Raw genomic sequence first — 17750 nt, 5'->3', positions numbered from 1 at the left:
TGATGGCCCTGCAGGAACAACCTTGTGTTCTCCTCTTTTAAATGTAGAGTTCTATATTTATCTGACAATTATATCCAGCTTCAGGCTATAAAATAATTTGTGTGTATATTTCAGTTGATGGAACATTTTATATATTACATGCTTTATACATAGATAGATAATAGATTGGTAGCTACATAGACATTGAATATCTTAGGGCCATTTAATGATTACCCAGCTATCTCTCATCTATCTAGGGTATGCTGTGGTGGGTCTGTGAGGTAAGTGCTGGATTGCTAATCACAAGATCGACAGTTCAACACCACCAGCCACTTGAAGGGAGAAAAATGATGCTGTCTGGTCCCATAAAGGTTTACAACCTTGGAAACTATGTAGAGTGGCTATGAGTTGGAATTGACTCGCTGACAATGGGTTTGAGTTTTTGGTGTTATGTATACAAGTTGGTTTCATATAAATACATAGACATATACACACCTATGCATACACATACCTGTGTATGCTTGCATAAGTGCATATATGTGTATCTGCCCATATATGTCAAGTTTTGAATGTGCTGTGAAACCTGTGAGAGTCGGAAATTTGTGGGACTGCCTTGCATTTCATTTTCCATAGTTTTCTGTGTTTCATAGGGTGCAGCCTTAGCACTTGTCTGGAGCTCAAGTTATTGGGCAACATTTGAATTTCTCTTCCCCTAACAGGTTTCTGCTTTCCCCTGGTGCCGGGTGTGCATCCTTTCTCGTAGATGCCATGTGTTGCCTGGGAAAAGTGCTTCCTGTCAGACAAGCAGTCCTGTGACGGCCAGTGTGCCTGCACTGCATGACAAATTCTATTCTCTGGTAATAGACTAATCAGCCATTGAGGGCTGAGATAAATCAATAGACGACATAGCATCCACTCGGGGGCTTCTATTCCCAGGCGGCCAGCTGCCCTCGTGCCTATACTTTGTAAAATGTCGATCTCTTCTTTTGAGCAACTGACACTAAGCCATTTGGCAGTCATCAATTTGTCTTTAATATTTTTGTCCTCTGGGAATTATTGTGAAAAATTTGAGTGAGGGCTGATTTAATTAGGCACTTCCTGCTATGCCATGATAGAGGAGTCTTGGTTTTTCACATGCATAATATTTCCTGTGCTAATTGGCCTTTTGTATTGCATGGTAAAAACAGCCGACTTGGACTTTTCCTTGATGTGGCTGATTGGATTGATTAGGGAGCAGTGGATATGAAATGAGGTTCTGTTAATGTCACTCCTTCCTGTGAAATTGCAATCAGGACGAGGATTCGCTCTGAATTTGTGTACATGTTTCCTTTCAGTTTGCAAGTACACGGTCCACGAGCGCTGTGTCGCTAGAGCGCCTCCCTCTTGCATCAAGACCTATGTGAAGTCCAAGAAAAACACCGATGTAAGTGGGTGGCCCTGCGGCTTTCTGAGGGCGGTGCTTCGAGGTGCTTCCTCTTACCCGCTTGCTGTTCTGTTCTAGGTGATGCACCATTACTGGGTGGAAGGCAACTGCCCAACCAAATGTGACAAGTGCCACAAAACGGTTAAGTGTTACCAGGGCCTGACAGGACTGCACTGTGTTTGGTGTCAGATCACAGTGAGTAATGTGGTGGGGGGTGGGGAGGGGGAGCACTCACATTGGCTCACCTTCCAGACTGTGGATTCCATATCCTCTTGAGAGCCCTATGTAAGGAGGCCTCCTCAGCTTTTATGTGAAGGCAACACGAACATGGGGGATTCTTGTTGCATCTGTTTTTCAAAGGGAAAGCTGCACATTTGGTTCTCTCCCCATAGATTCCAAAATTGCCCCCTGATGACAATCTTAGACGTTAGACCATTATATAGTTTTCAAACTCTCCTCCTTGGAAATTCTAGAAATTACCAGGAAGGTATTCAGAGAGTCAACTCAGGCCAGGCTGTGGGAATCCCCCCCCCACTCTTCCCCGACAAGCCCATTTGGGTACAGTGTTGGTCTCCATGCGTCTCAGACTCATGGTACTCTCTTTTCCAATGTCTCACTGACTTCTTTCATCCGCTACATCATACGAGACACGGAATGCAGCTAGAAACACAGTAATTAAAGGTCCTCTTAATGGAGCGAGAAATGAGAAGTTTGTCAATCCCGAAACTTTAGGAATCTACCTAGTTTGAATAGTTGTCAGAGCCTCATCAATGAAATTCTGGAATAAATAAGGTTGCAGAGGGTCCTGTAGGAGTCCTGTAGTGTTTAATGTTTAGAAAATAGTTAGAATGCACATTTTCAACGACTGCCACTTTTGGTATTGTACTGCAAAACCTTGACGGGAACGGGTTTTTGGTTGTTTGTTTTTCTAGCTAAAGCTAACGAGTCCATTTCCTAAAGGAAAAAGAGTTCTTGCTTTACCAGAATCAGGGCACTCTGAATCAGCTGCATGCACAACTTTGCCGGTAGTATCAGGGCCGCACCACAGAATTTTAATAAGTTTTCTTAAACGTGCACATTCACACATAGACATTGAGTAGTGAGAAGAACAAACTGACTTTCAAACATAATATAAGTACTTTTTGTTTAGCCCCTAATCATTTTATCAGGGGCTCATAGAACTCATCACAATCCGTACATACATCATTTGTGTCCAGCACATTAGTGCATATGTTGACTTCATCATTCTCACAACACCAGCTTTCTACTTGAGCCCTTGGTGTCAGCTCATTTTTCCTCCTCCTTCTCCCCTCCCACCACCCCTTAACCCTTGATAATTTATAAATTATTATTATTTTTTCATATCTTACACCATCCGACGTCTCCCCTCACCCACTTCTCCGCTGTCCGTCCCCCAGGGAGGAGGCCATAGGTAGACCTTGTCATCTGTTCCCCTTTCTTCCTCCTCTTCCCTCCACCCTCAAAGGCCACACTGCAGTCCCTCCGCTCATTAGCACACTTTTTCTTTGCGTCTTGAGGCCACACCCCCAAAGCAACGAGGCTCCTCCTGTTACAAGAGAGAGTTACTCCCTTGGCATCTACCAGACCATTGATGATCCAGGGAACACAAGACCATGTGTTCATGATATTTTGTTGTTATTAAGGTACATCAATGTGATGCCATTAGGCATTATAGCAGAGCTCAATATAAGCTGGAAAAGTGTTTAAATCTTTAAATTTTTTCCATCAGAACAAAAACAAAACTAAGGTTTACGGAAGAGCCAGGCGAGAGGAGAAAGAGAGACCAAGACAGACAGAGAAACGGGTGGCCTCTGACTAAGTTCTCCCCAGACTTGATTTTTATCTGTTGTAAACTATGCGCTTTGGGGTTTCTATGAATATGCATGTGGCTCTTTGAACAAGGCTTGCTTCACTATTTTTACAAAATATTTTTGTACATCTAGAAGAATGGCTTGATTTCTAATAAATAATTTCAATCTCAATGTACTTCAGAGTTTTAATTTTAAATAATCCCAGGACCAAATTAATCAATATATTGATTTTCGTTTCAAGTTATATGTCAACATAAGAACATTTACATAATTACATATAATTTAGCTTTCTTCTTGAGCCATTGTATAAAAATATTGTGAAATTTATATGCTCTCAACTTATGGCTACTGACAATTGCCTACCATCATCTAAATTTAAGCAAATTGAGTTTACTTTATTTTGTCCCTAGGCTTCCCTGAAAGTGAAATTAATCTAGTAAGGAGCTAGCAAAAGCTTTGCGAGTGATGAGATCAGACACCCTCAGTTTTATACTTTAGTTTCCTTTCTGAATGAAGAGCATAAAGAATTGAAGTGAAGAGATGTAAAAGAAGGAAGCTTGGTTTCATTTCAGTACTTTTCCAAAAGAAAATAGAACAAAGCATGACTTCTCTCTGTATCCTTCTTTGAGGAATTATTTGAATCTTATATTGACACCAATCTAATTTCTTAATATGGTCAATTACTAGTTGTGTTAGCTTGGGCCAGACACATACCTTGCTTTAGCCAGATTTCTAACTTTTAAAAAGGAGTTAGTGATATCTATGCTGTAGGACTACTATAAATGATAAGTTAAATGAGTAAATGACCATGTAGATGTATTTAGGATTTGGCGTAATATATCAAATGTGCTCTATAAGTTTACAGAGTGAGCATTATGTAAAATAAAATGTAGGTGGTCAACATCCAGGCCCTTATACACTGAGGACACTCCATGAATACTGTTCATGCGGTGTTTCTCACCTCGGGAAGAATGCATAATGGCGCAGTCTTAAGTCAGAGGAAAAGTAGTATTGTGTGCCGGTCCTGAATTTTCAAAGCACCTAGCATGAAACGATCCTGACACTCACTATGTCCTAGATGAAAAGGACATGTCAGTCTCACAAAGAGCAGCTAGCTTAGCTCTCATTTCAATCAGACATGGTTGCGTCACGCGTCCAGTCACTGGAAGTAGTTGGAAGTCCCTGTGTTTCGCTCTTGTCGTTCACCTTTGTCCCGTATACTCAACCCATCACTGAGCGCCGACACTGTCGTCAGAAATAGCTCTCAGATTTGAGTCTGCCTCCACATTCACAGACCTAGTGCAAGCTCTTAGCACCTCTTGGCTAGATTAGAGTCAGAATCTCTTGGCTTCGCTCTGTAACAGAAGGTACTTTTCCTATAATGCAGGCAGCATCCCACCTCCAGAAAGATCTTCTGAAAATACTCATTCGTTATCATATGCCCTCTCCAGCAACCTATCAGAGTTCTGGGATAATACACGCAGCCTTTGCCTCCCCCCCGTCTCCACCTGGTTTGCAGTTCCTCAAAATTCAGACCTGAACCTAAGCACATGACTATATATAACATTCCTTTCCTGCATGTACCGTCTGCAGTAGCTGCACATCTCGTAGCGCTCCCCAGGGAAGGACACGTTCAGTTCACCCCTTCCTGTTACTTTGCTCTCCCTATTTCACTGAATGCCTCCTCCTTAAATTCCAACTATATCTCAAGAACTAAAGTTAGTTTCCTATCTCTAGTAAAAGTTATCCTGACACTGGTGTTTATCGTTTTCAGAACTTGTGTACTTTCATTTCACACCGTCTCTCTCACACACAAGGACTTAGGACTGATTCTCAATGTGGCCACTACCCTCAATGCTAGGTATGGTCAGCTCCAACACCAGGTTCATGTCAGATTTGCCCCCTAGTCTCCCAAGGTTTGGAACAGAATGTTGGGTTTAGAAGTGTTCAATAATTGTGCTTTTAATGTTGACCTTTAAGTGCATGCACTCTTTATTTCTTTAGCCATTCTGAAATAGTTAAGTCTATTATCAGATAAGCTAAAACCAATAGTTTAAGATAAACTATTTCACACCTTTTATTTTGTTAGTACCTAAGGCTTTTTTTATATCATCCTAGTTTGCCATGTTGTAGGTGAAAGCTAGATTCTTAGGACTGAGTGATACGTCCTTCTGTAAAATGAAACAACTTTTAAATACTCCTAGGTAAGGATAGAATAGTAGAAAAGTACCTTCGAACATCTGACATTCTCTTGGCTCCTTCTCTCTACTTCTTATATTTTGTTTCCCTTAAGATTTCATGAATCACACCAGTTTATTTATGCGGGGGGTGTGTTTCCTTGACTTTTTATTTAGTACATGTGAACATTGCTCCTTATCATGGTAAAATTGTTCTCATTCAGGCAGAAATCGCGAGGAGAGTGGTTAATTCCTTTTACTTGGGTTTGATGAAAGATAGTCTATGCTTATAGCTAGTAATTATTTATGTTTTCTATCACATATAATGTTACTCATATTAAATATGAAAAAATAAGCTATTTGTTGTTTAACTCTTTTCAGTGGCAGGGATTATGCTTTCCTAAATTCCAACTTGAGGCAGCGCCTTGCTGGCGACTGATAGGAGAAATATCTGTGGGATGCATAGACAACTGCACCTGTCAGCTTGTCTAAATCTCCTTAATTAATGACTGCACTTCTCCTTTTGCTCTAAATTCTTATTAAAATGTTAGCTTTATTGCTCCCACTTTTAACTTCTTAGATTCCACATTTTTCTTCTCCATAAAGCACACTGTTTTCTCAACTTCCTCTGATACGCAACCATACAACTCTATCTCTCTCTCTCTCTCTCTCTCTCTCTCTCTCTCGCTAACTTGAGATAGCTTTTTCCAGCAATTATAAATCTGGCTCTAAATTAGGTTGACCTGGAATTTTCCACACGTTATATCCAATCTTACAATTTATTTGCAGGCAAGGCTATTTCTTATAATTTAAAGGTCCTAGATCTATAATAAAACTCACTGCTATAAAGTCAATGCTAAGTCTCAGCAATTCTGCAGGACAGGGCACAATTGCCCTGTGAGTTTCTGAGGCTACGACCATGGGAATAGGAAGCTCATCTTTCTCCCTTGCAGCAGCTCGTGGCTTCCAACTTCTGACCTTGCAGATTGCAGCACAACTTGTAACGACTACCCCATGTGAGCAAATGGTATGCCTTAACGTGAACGGACATTTTTGGACACCTAAGAAATTTATGATCTGAGAGTTTCTAAGTTCTTTACATCTTTAGAAGTAATTTACTTCTTTAGAGGGAGCATACTTCTTTAAAAGTAATCTAAAGATATCCTAACAAAAAGAGAAATATTGCGGAAAATAGATAACATTCTTTTCTAGAGTGTTTCATTATACTGAAGAGGCAGGCATTATTTATGAATGCTTGTTTATTTATATTCTTGGTAAGGACATTTGTGTGACTTTAGAACTGGTTGTGTTTAAAGTAATAATTAGTCTTCATATTTGGTTCACAGTGAGAACTTAGCCATTTATTTTCTTATGTCCTCAGGACTCGCTGCCCTTAAGTTGATCCCAACTCATAGTCACCCTGTAGGACGGGGGGAACGTCCCCTGTGAGTATGGAGACAATAATTCTTTATGGAAATAGGAAGCAGATGGCAGTTGTGAGCTGCTGGTCTTGTGGTTGCCTCAGGGGTCCTCCTTCTAAATAGTAGTCCATAAAATTTCAGGCTCGAGAGTTTAAGCACAGTGTTGTCATATGCCCAGCAGTGCCCGTTCACATTATGGGATGCCATTCCAGATCCATGAGGAGAAGTGTCCTCAGCTTCGACACGCTTACTTCCAAATAATGACATATCTTTTTAAATCATTTGATTGGGGGCTCTTATAGGTCTTATCACAATCCACACATCCATCCATGGTGTCAAGAACATTTGTCCATTTGTTACCATCATCATTCTCAAACCATTTGCTTCTACTGGAACCCTTGTATCAGCTCATTTCCCCCTTTCCCCCACTCTCCCTCCATCATGAACCATTGATAATTTACAATTTTTTTTCATGTCTTATACCGACCGCTGTCTCCCTTCACCCACTTTTCTGTTGTCCATCCCCATGAGAGGGGGTTATAGCTAGATTATTGTGATCAGTTTCACACACACACACCCCACTTTCCCCTTACCCTCCTGATATGGCTATTCTCATTATTGGTCCTTAGGACCAATGTGTTGCGAGCTCTTATCTTTACTAATGTACATGCTCTGGTCTAGCTAGATTTGTAAGGTAGAATTGGGGTCATGATAGTGGGAGGGAGGAAGCATTAAAGAACTGGAGGAAAGTTGTATGTTTCATCAGTGTTACACTGAATTCTGACTGAATCATCTCTCCCTTGTGACCCTTCTGTAAGGAGATGTCCAATTGTCTACAGATGGGCTTTGGGTCTCCACTCTGCCCTTCCCCTCATTCACATCGATATGGTTTTTTTTTTTTGGTTTTTTGTTGTTTGTTCTCTGGTTCTCTTGTGATCTCATGGTTTGGTGTGCATCTTCCATGTGGGCTTTGTTGCTTCTCAGCTAGATGGCTGCTTGTTTATCTTCAAGCCTTTAAGACCCCAGACCCTCTATCTTTTGATAGCTGGGCACCAGCAGCTTTCTTCACCACATTTGCTTATGCACCCATTTTGTCTTCAGCGATTGTGTAGGGAAGGTGAGCATCACAGAATGCCAGGTTATTAGAACAAAGTATTTTTGCATTGAGGGAGTGCTTGAGTAGAGGCTTAATGTCCATCAGCTACCTTAATACTTAACATATACATATATGTACATAGATCTATTTCTCTATTATTATATGAAAATAAATATTGTTACATATGTACGTGCCTGCATTTAGACCTCTGTAAATGTCCTTTTTCTCCTAGTTCTTTCCTGTATTTCCTTTACCTTTCCACTTGTCCCACTCTCATGTCCGGCCTTCATTTGGGTTTCAGTAATTCGTCTCAGCTACACCCTTGATCAAGCCCTACTAGTCATCTTACACCCTCCTCACCATTGATTTTAGATCACTTGCTGTTTCCTTGTCCTGGGGTTTGTTTACACCCCCTTCTTTCTCTCACTACGCTCTCCCATGCGTGCCCCCCCCCCCAACCATTGGTCCTGTTGTTTTCTCCTCTGGATTGTTTATCCTGCCAACTCATCTACATAGACATGCAGAGAAAATAATAAGCACAAAAACAAGACAAAGCAAAAGGAAATAATGACATCATATCATCAACAACAACAAAACAACAAAAAATAAGAAAAGCCTATAAATAGTTCCAGGTGTTTGTTGACCTTTAAGGAGTGTTTTCTGGTTGGCGGAGTCTGATGGGGTGCCACACCCTGCCCCAAGTCTATTTGGGGTATTCCATGGGGCTTCATTGCTCTGCTCCCCTTGCTGCTCTGTTGCACGCCCTTAGTGTCCCCGCCCCAACCCCCCCACCACCCCCCCCCCCGGTGCGGTGGGGTCAGATCACCTGACAGTGTTATTCTTGATGACCAGAATTCAGGCTAAATCAAAGTATTATTGCATAAAATTAACTCCTGCAGATATCCTGATTAGGAAGCATTTTCTGAGACCCTTTGAGACTCTGTGTTCTGGTTAGCAGCATTCTTAGTGAACCCACAATGTTTATTTTCCTGCAGGTTTCTCCTTTGCACCTGTTTATCCATTGCTCATAAATGTGGGCTGCAGTGGATATTAAACTTTAAAATCCAATACAGGCTTTGTTTAGCTCTGTATGGGCCAGTGTTTCGGGAGCCATTTGCTAGTACTTCTGTTGAGCTTTCTAAACCAAATAGGAAGGATTAACCCCTTATCTTCTCATCCACTTGTAAATCCCCTTGAGTCCTCAGTTCTTTATTTTGGGAAGGAAATCTAACCTGAATGACAAAATTCTTTTTTAATTTTTCCCCAACTCTTCTTACACCTTGAAAGAGAGGTCAATAATCCCTCATAGTATCAAAGAGTGCTTTTAGGAGAACAAGGGACGAAAGGCTAGAGGCATGTGAGGCCTGCCGCCTGTGGATAAATCCTGAGCCTACATGCATGTGGTCACTGGTGGCTTCCGACACAGGGGCCCTGTTCCTGTTCCTCAGAGTCATGGGTGTGTCTTTCCATCACACATCTCACTTTACACACACAGGGTTTTTATCTTGGACCTTGCTGTTTGTGGAGGTATCTGAGAGATAGAAGGCTCAGTTTTAAAGCAGTTTTCAAAATTAAAGAGCAAAAGCCTTTTTCTCTGTGATGACCGTGGTACAAAGAAGCCTACTGTCCGGTTCAGTTTTCATGGTGCCTAGTTATCTATTATTTCTGAACCGAGATATACATGACCATGATTTACTTTAGTAAAATGTATTAAGTTAAACTAATATTCTATTTAAACTAATCTCTAATGTTATTTCGAGGAAGCTATGCATTTCAATTTGCCAAATCACAGTGTCATTTTATTTAGTTCTTTCGTACATGTGGTTTCAACAATGTCTTTCCTCTTCAACACCTCTTGTCTCTTGTTAGGCACCAGCAGGGCCTCATAAGAAGATTAAGTCATTTTTTAATAGGGAAGTTTATGTGCTACCAAGAAGCAGAGCTGCTAATTATGGAGAATTAGTAAAGATATTTTATTTCATGTAATGTGACTTATTTTACATGAATGAGAGAACCAAGTGGCCTTAGTTCTTAGGTTTATACTATAGGCAGGAAATTCATGTGAAAAATGTTATATTCTAGAACCACAGAAATGCTTCTTCAATATAGTTCCTATCACCAATATTAAATCACCACGCATTATGCTACCATTTTTAGTTGCTAATTAACTGCTTAGAGGTACATTTACTATTGAAATTTATGTAACCATGGCTTAAAAGGTACAGTATGCTGTGCAAAATTGAGAGTTCGTCTCTGTTTTTTCTCAAAGATAAGTGTCTAGTGTAAGTTTCATAAATAAATTAATATGCAACAGGGAGAGAGGAACCCCTAGATGCCTTTAAACAAAGTATTATTTTATCAGATCTGTGATTTTGATAACATCTACTGTTTTGGTTTTTAAATGTCACTATTTAATATCCCACATTGTAATGCTTTAATTTAAACATGTTGCCCACATTGAAAAAAAATCATCTTCAATTCATACACGATGAAAACTAAATAGCACTTTGTATGATTCTACACTAACTTAACATGGAGCTGATAAATACAATATAAAGATAAAATTTTATCATCATAATCATCTTCTTATGTTTATATCCTGTTCCCACTGAGACAAATCTCTGGTTTCATTTACATATTGAATTACGGAGCAAAACTAATGATGGGATCAATTATGCCCCATACTGAGTGGTGCACTTTGGAATGACTTTGAGAAAACAGGAGGGTCAAAAACAAAAATCGACAGTGCACCATGGTTTCAAGATGATGACAACGGCAAATCAGCAAAGAATGAACGTGATGGACAATGATTTGTGTTTGTTAAGGAAACCAGGCTTCCTCAATGTAAAACCTGAAGTGCACTTTTAACATAAGTGTTTCTGACGGTTTGAGAATTCATATGCTACGTCACAGAAATTGCTAACTGTCTTAATAAAGGTAGATACCTAAGGGAAAATGTAATCCAAGTCTATGACTTATTTATTTATTTTTTGTAGTGTTTAAATGTCTTCTTCATGTGTTTTCAGGTTCTCGGTTGAAATATCATTTGTCTAATGGTCACTGTTGTCATGCAGCATTTGACATCGTCTCTCTTTTCCCTTCTCTAGCTGCACAATAAATGCGCTTCTCATCTAAAGCCCGAATGTGACTGCGGACCTTTGAAAGACCATATTTTACCGCCCACCACAATCTGTCCCGTGGTACTGGTGAGTTTCTCTTCTCATATTCCGGCTACATCTCTGGACCACTTTCACTACCAGGCGGACTAGACCACTGCTAAATGCTTTCAGATGCTGATGTGTCATTAATCAAGGCAGAAACGATACAGATTTAAACGACTGCATCCCTTTAGAGGAAGAACTACATGTTCTTCGCCGTATCTCCTTTTTCCTCCATATCATAAGTCTTTTTTCTTTAGGTGTTCTCTAACTAAAGCTGGCTCAGGTTTTATCACTTAGATCTGCTGTACTTACCAGAAACTGTACAGGCAGAATACTTCTACATTTTACATATTTTATAGATCTAGCTTCCCAGAATAATGAAGTTATTCTTATAGACAAATTTGCTGGGGATGCAGATTATATATCTGCAAAGTTCAGGTCTCTCCTCTAGGTCAGGGGCTCCCTAGAATGATGACACACACCGAGCTGAAAGCTAGACACTACCATTAGGTTTATTTTATTGTTTATGAGTGAACAATAAATTTCATTACCTCCAAAATAATTACTTAATAAATATAGCAGTGAATAATGCATAAAAGTAAGGCAACTCTGAAAGAACAAACTAGAGTGAGAGGCTGGTATTTAAAGGCAGGATTAATATTACATTATAAAATCCAAAAAAATATTTTTCCAACATGAAATAGTTCTTTTAAAAAGCAAACTAATCTTACATCTATAATGCTCTTCTCAATTTAAAAACACCATGAAAATTAAATGAGTGAAACTTCATCTTGATATAATAAAAATACAACTAAGAAATGCTAGACAAATACTTTTCTAAAGGTCAACATAGAAATTAATCAAATTACTCAATTTACACCCACTTATGATTCATTTTGTAATTATCTGTAAAATACTGGTTGTATTTTAAATGCCTTTATTTAACAAAAAATTTTTTAAAGCTCTTTCATACTCTCAAACTACAAAAGCAGAGAAAAATAAAATGTCTCAATCTTGTTGAGATAACAATCACTAATTATAAATTTCCTTTTTTAATATAACATTTATGGGGCATTCTGTAGCAATTAAGATTAATTAAAGTAATGAGGACCATATAAAAGTACTTTACATTTTAGATTAATTTGATGTTCTTTTTATTTTTTATAATGATATTTTATATAGCCAGGATGTCTGAAACCTTTATATTATCTTCATTCTTATTTAAATACTGTGTAATTTTATTGGATTAAATGCTTCCTTGATCTACCTTTGAGCCCTGGGAAGAAGTTTATTCCACTGCTCAACTGCCTTTTTTAACCCCTTTTTCATTCACTGGGGCTGGACCGAGTTCCGGAACGCACTCTGTCAGCACATGGCCATATCAATCCAGCAAGAACGGATTGCACTTCGTACACTGCCTCTTCATTCTTTGAGAGAAGCAAGGATGAAAAATAAAGTTCATTATGAATATTTTTATCTTCTCACTGCCTTGCAAGCCCTGTCCTTGTCATAATGAGACGTTTTGATTCTAAAGTTTATTTTCAATGAACGCACCCTCCTAGGATCTCTATCATGATTTGTACTAACCATTTGCCCTTTGACCATCCCCTCAGTATGTGCCGCCCTGAAGTATTTAATACTATTGGCCATTTCATTCTTTTAAAATAAATGTCTTTACTGATTTCCACTTTACCCTAGGTTCATAGTTCTTCTTGCAATATTTCTCTGGATCTTTGCTTTCTGGGTTTTTTTTGGGTTCTACTATTCAGCCTGCTTTAGGTTAGTACTTACCTGTGTCCTAGCCTCACATGCCACATCTTTCAACTCTAAGTAGTCTGCTCAATAAGATCTGGTTTACGTAGAGGAATCTATTACCACGCAAGCATTGAACTCATCCTCCTATTTTGAATTCCAACTTAGAGTCCCATGCTGCGATAACCAGTAGTTATTGAGCATAGAGTTTCACTATGGCTGTTTTAACATATGAATTCATCATTCACCTGAACTAGGTGTCTATTCTGTCAAAAAGCAAAACTGTCTTAAGTGTGCAAATATCAATAACAGGAAAGCAAATATTTGCTTTCATAGCATTTACATTTAAGTGGGGACAAATGGATGATAAACCATATAAGTAAGCGGATATTTTTCACTTTGTATATTATGCTGGCAATATTTTAAAAGAAAATTCATTGGAAAATAAGAACAACAGAGAAACGAATGAAAAGAAGGAAAAGAAAAACCCTCACTGTTATCGAGGGTTTTATGACTGACAGAGCTCATATATAGGATTTCTGAGGCTGCAAACCATTCCAAGGGCAGGCAGTCTCACTGCCTTCCACAGAGTGTCTAGTGGTTTTGTGCCACCAACCTTACAGTGGTTAGCCCAGCGCTCACCCACAGTGCCACCATCGTTTCTTAAAAGTCTAAGAAAGAATTAAATGCCGGGATGTAATTGTAAAATAAAATGGTCAAGAAAGTGTAAAATAAAATAGTCAAGGAGATAGTTGAGTGAAGAGCTGAGGAATGCATGTAAGAAAGCACATGGCCACCTGGGCAAAGTACTTTCTGCACAGCTGAACGAGAAGGTGCGTGGTATCTGCGGTGGGAGAAAACTAACATGCCTATCGGGCATCGCCGAGATGAGTGGATCTGGGTGAGCAGAGGGACAGCTACTAGGAGAAAGTCAACGATGCTATAGGGCTCCAGTTGACAGGGGAATTTTGGTAACACTAAATTTTTTGCCTTTTTTGTTTAGTTAGTAGGAATTTATTAGATGATTTATCCAGAAGGAGGAATGAGCTCATTTGTCATTAAAATGCATAGATAACCCAACTGTTCTTTTAAAGGACAAACAGGACGAAACTGGGGAAAATGCTTCTATTTTCTTAGAGAAAAAAGAAGCTTGGTCATTAGAAGAGAGTGACGATTTCGTATGCAGTATGAGAAGGTTGAGGATTGGTAAGACGTGGAAAGAGTCATGTAGAAAAGTGGAAACTTAACGGATCACAACACTCACATATAACAGCTAGGAAGTCCTGAGGAGCTCATGCTGATCACTGATCATAAACCGAGTATAATACCAGTTATGGTGAATGAATCTATTTCCCTAGTCATTTTCAAATATATATCTTTAGTTATATTTTTGCATCAGGAATAAAATAGACATAGCTCAATCTTTTTTTTCCTAAGCACTAGGCCTTGGTCAGGTATGATTAAAAGATAGAATAGCTTATAAAATTGAGAATATATGTGAGTTCATGATTAAACTGACTGGCACTGGACCTTCAGCTGGGACAGAAGGGACGTGGAGATGTGAAGCGTGATGCACAGTCCTGAATGCTCAGCACCCTCCATTGGAGTGGCGGCGAGGCACCCGCTATTGTAATGGATGTTGTGGAGCAGACTTTGTAAACTGCGATAGAGTCAAAGATTCCATTGTTGTTGGTGCCGGGTTATAAGAATGAGTGAGGGAGTAATTGCTATTATGAAGAGTTTCAGTTATTAATACTGACTTGCATTAATTAACTTAATTCTCAAAAATCACTTCATAGACTAAAGATGAAAATACCCCTCATTTTACATATGAGGAAACAGACAAGAGAGGTTACTAAATTACTTCTGATAATGTGACAGATAAATGATAATCTAGGGTTTCATTCTAAGTGTTAGCCATCCAGAGCCCATGAACCACGATCAACATTCCCCTCTTTTTTCTAAATCCTAATTGGGACCTTCTCCTATGTGTCTTATCATACTGGCTAATACCTTCTAACTCATTTCTCTCAAGTCAGTAACCTCATCATCCTCTTGGATTTCGCATTTGAGCATCAAATTAATCCTCAGGCGATTTATCCTCGTATCCTTATTTTGATTTTCTCCAGCTTGGCTGCAGTTGCTTTACACGTCACCTCCACGGTGAGGTCTACGAGGGGCACAGTGGAAGCTTGAGCAGCCTTAAAAGTGCAGTGCCTGGAATTGCTTCAAAAGGCTCTTCTACCTATGGCTTTTGTAATTCTCACCCAATAGCTGGGTAGGATTATGCAAATGTGACATGCTTGTGACCCAACAGGAGACTGGCTAGTTGGTTAATATTATAAATAAGGCGCATAGCACCCTTGTGGGGAATGCAAATAAGGTTATGAAAATTAGGACCTAATTGATAATTGGTCAGTTTGGCAGCCAGTCCATTTTAAAACAAGCCATCTCAGTGGCACACACACCAATAAAAAGCGACCAGAATTGAGTGTGTCCTTTGAACCCAGGATCCTGTGCTTGGAGCCTCCTTATTTTGTTAGACAGAAAGCTGGGGCCCGAGTTACATCAAAATATGACATGAAGCAATAACAGAAAAGCAGCAGCACGGGGGCCAGTGAATCAGGAGACAAGCAGGAGACAGAGCGGTGGACTTTCTTCCATAGCGTGAAAACTGACTGCAGTCGGGTGGGAGGCTTGCTGGCACAGTGGAGTGCGTCTGGGCACTTATTGGCCTAGCTAAAGCGTTTTGCAGCAGTGGCCCAAGCAGCACCGAGCCCAGAGAACAAAGGCCAGAGAGAGACCTGGCTTTGGGCACGTTTGAGGAGAAGCTTTCATGATCATGAACTCTAATCCGAGTGATCCTGACCCTGTAACCTTCCTTCCATCATGAGCCTCATCGTCATGAGTACTGTCTGTGAGTTCCTTAAGGTCATTGCAGCAGATCACAGCCCCAGCAGAGAAGCAGAGATGTGGGGAGGCGGTCGGCTTTCTCCTTTAACTCAAACTCGCTGCCATCAAGTCAATCCCTACACATGGGGCCCTAACAGCTGGGAGCATGGCCCCTCCAGGTTTCCGTCTGTGAACTCTTCATGGGAGTAGAAAGCGCCATCGTTCTCCTGTTGGGGTTGGTAAAACTCTTGGAAGCATGGAGATGACTGACCTTGACCTCACAGGAATCACTCGTGGACAGTTGATTTTTTTTCCCTTGCCTTGTGAAGTCAGAGGTCAGACACTACCATCACACCACTTTTACAACAAACCACTTCCAAGATACTTCCAAAGTCAACCCTCATAAATGCAGATGTGAGGATGTCTGTTTAACATTGAAAAGACTTTGAATGATTCTCCATGTTAATTTGAACTCTCTTAAATGGAAAAATTAAAAAAATTGGCTCAACCCACTTTCTACAAAACAAAATTCTACCTTAAAAAGTGAAAAACAAACAAAAATCATTACACATCACTGGTACATCACTAAGTATAATTGTTTCCTCAAGTCTTGGAAGTTTTGTATATGCTAACATAATATTCTAAATCAATTCTCTAAACTTTCATTCATCCACTTTTGTAAGTCAAAAATGATGGTTAGTTTCTTGTACTGTGTATTATAATTTTTATATAGTGGATTGAGTACTGTAGCCATTACCTAAGTCAAAAAATAAATAACATTATTCCATTCACAGCAATAATATTGTTTAAATTATGCTCTAGCTGATAGAACCTGAAACTCAATTTGATCTGTGCTCTTCTTAACTTCCTGAGGATGATTTCACACAACTGATTAGGTTGGTTTTTTTTAAATCATTTTATTGGTGCTCATACAACTCTTATCACAACCCATACATACATCAATTGTGTAAAGCACACTTATGCATTTGTTGCCCTCTTCATTCTCAAAATTCGCTTTCCTCTTGGGTTCCTGGAATCAGCTTCTCATTTTCCTTTTGCCCCTCCCCCTCCCTCCTCTTCCCCCCTCTTCCCCCCTCCCTCATGAACCCTTGATAATTTATAAATTAGTATTTTATCTTATCTTATGCTGATTAGGTTTTAATCTTTTGTTAAAAGAAAATAATTATTCCTTACAAAAAATATGATCTTATTTTGTCTTTTGCTCTTCAACATAGTTCCCTTCCTAAGAATTATAAGTGCCATTTCTCATGTTAAAATTCTCTTAAGAGGAACTGGTGAGGTACAGGCTCAATTTAGTTATGTTTTATAAAATATGAGAAGAACTTCAGTTATCCACCATTTTTTTAACCCTATAGCCTTTAGCTCTATAGTGCAATATTGGTTATTGAATGATCTGTGTAAACTCAATATAGATACCTAGTTCCTGGTGGACACTTACATACTCCTTATCTTAATAACAAACTTCAAGATTCATAGCAACATTCTTCTGATATATCAGAAAAGCTTTGTGATATATATATATATTTTTGTCTCCTTTTTAAGGCCTCTATGTCTTCCTAATATTTGCTTTAATCTTAAATTAATTAAAGAAGACAAATCATTAATTAATATATAGTTAAAATCAATTAATATTGATTTATGAATATGCTGTTTAATACATTAATAATATGTTATTTAATATATCGCTTGATATATATTTAACATATATTCATCTGCTATGGAAATTAACAAGGTAAGCAACTTCTCTCCTTCAATCATGCACATTTATAGTGAATATCACTGGTGATTGGCCTTGATATGGCTATCATCATAAAAATAGATTAAAGTAATAGACTATTGTTAAATTAAAATAGCCACTTTCTCCCAAATGATCTTTTTCTATCCCTGTAAAAAAATCACCAAATGATCCTACATAAGATACAGTGATTACTTTCTGCAGTTAAAATGATCAATGTTCATAGTTTGGAGATCAAGAGAGTATATTATTTAACACAAT

At 39.0% G+C, this 17750-nt stretch overlaps 1 protein-coding gene across 4 annotated transcripts in view; it reads left to right on the top strand.

The window, feature by feature from the left end:
- DGKB (diacylglycerol kinase beta) overlaps positions 1-17750 on the top strand; it is a 788541-nt gene that overhangs the window by 226255 nt on the left and 544536 nt on the right. For all 4 annotated transcript variants that reach the window (XM_045288861.1, XM_045288860.1, XM_045288859.1 and 1 more), the window contains 3 exons: positions 1314-1402; positions 1481-1597; positions 11036-11134. In XM_045288861.1, the coding sequence (XP_045144796.1) occupies positions 1314-1402; positions 1481-1597; positions 11036-11134 (305 nt within the window). The remainder of the gene's footprint in view (positions 1-1313; positions 1403-1480; positions 1598-11035; positions 11135-17750) is intronic.

The sequence above is a fragment of the Echinops telfairi genome, unplaced genomic scaffold (genome assembly GCF_000313985.2).
Source record: "Echinops telfairi isolate 266 unplaced genomic scaffold, ASM31398v2 ScPeMD7_23;HRSCAF=83, whole genome shotgun sequence".
In the NCBI taxonomy this organism is placed as follows: Eukaryota; Metazoa; Chordata; class Mammalia; order Afrosoricida; family Tenrecidae; genus Echinops; species Echinops telfairi.
The sequence above is the reverse complement of the archived record's forward strand: the minus strand, read 5'-3'. Positions and strand labels throughout refer to the sequence as shown.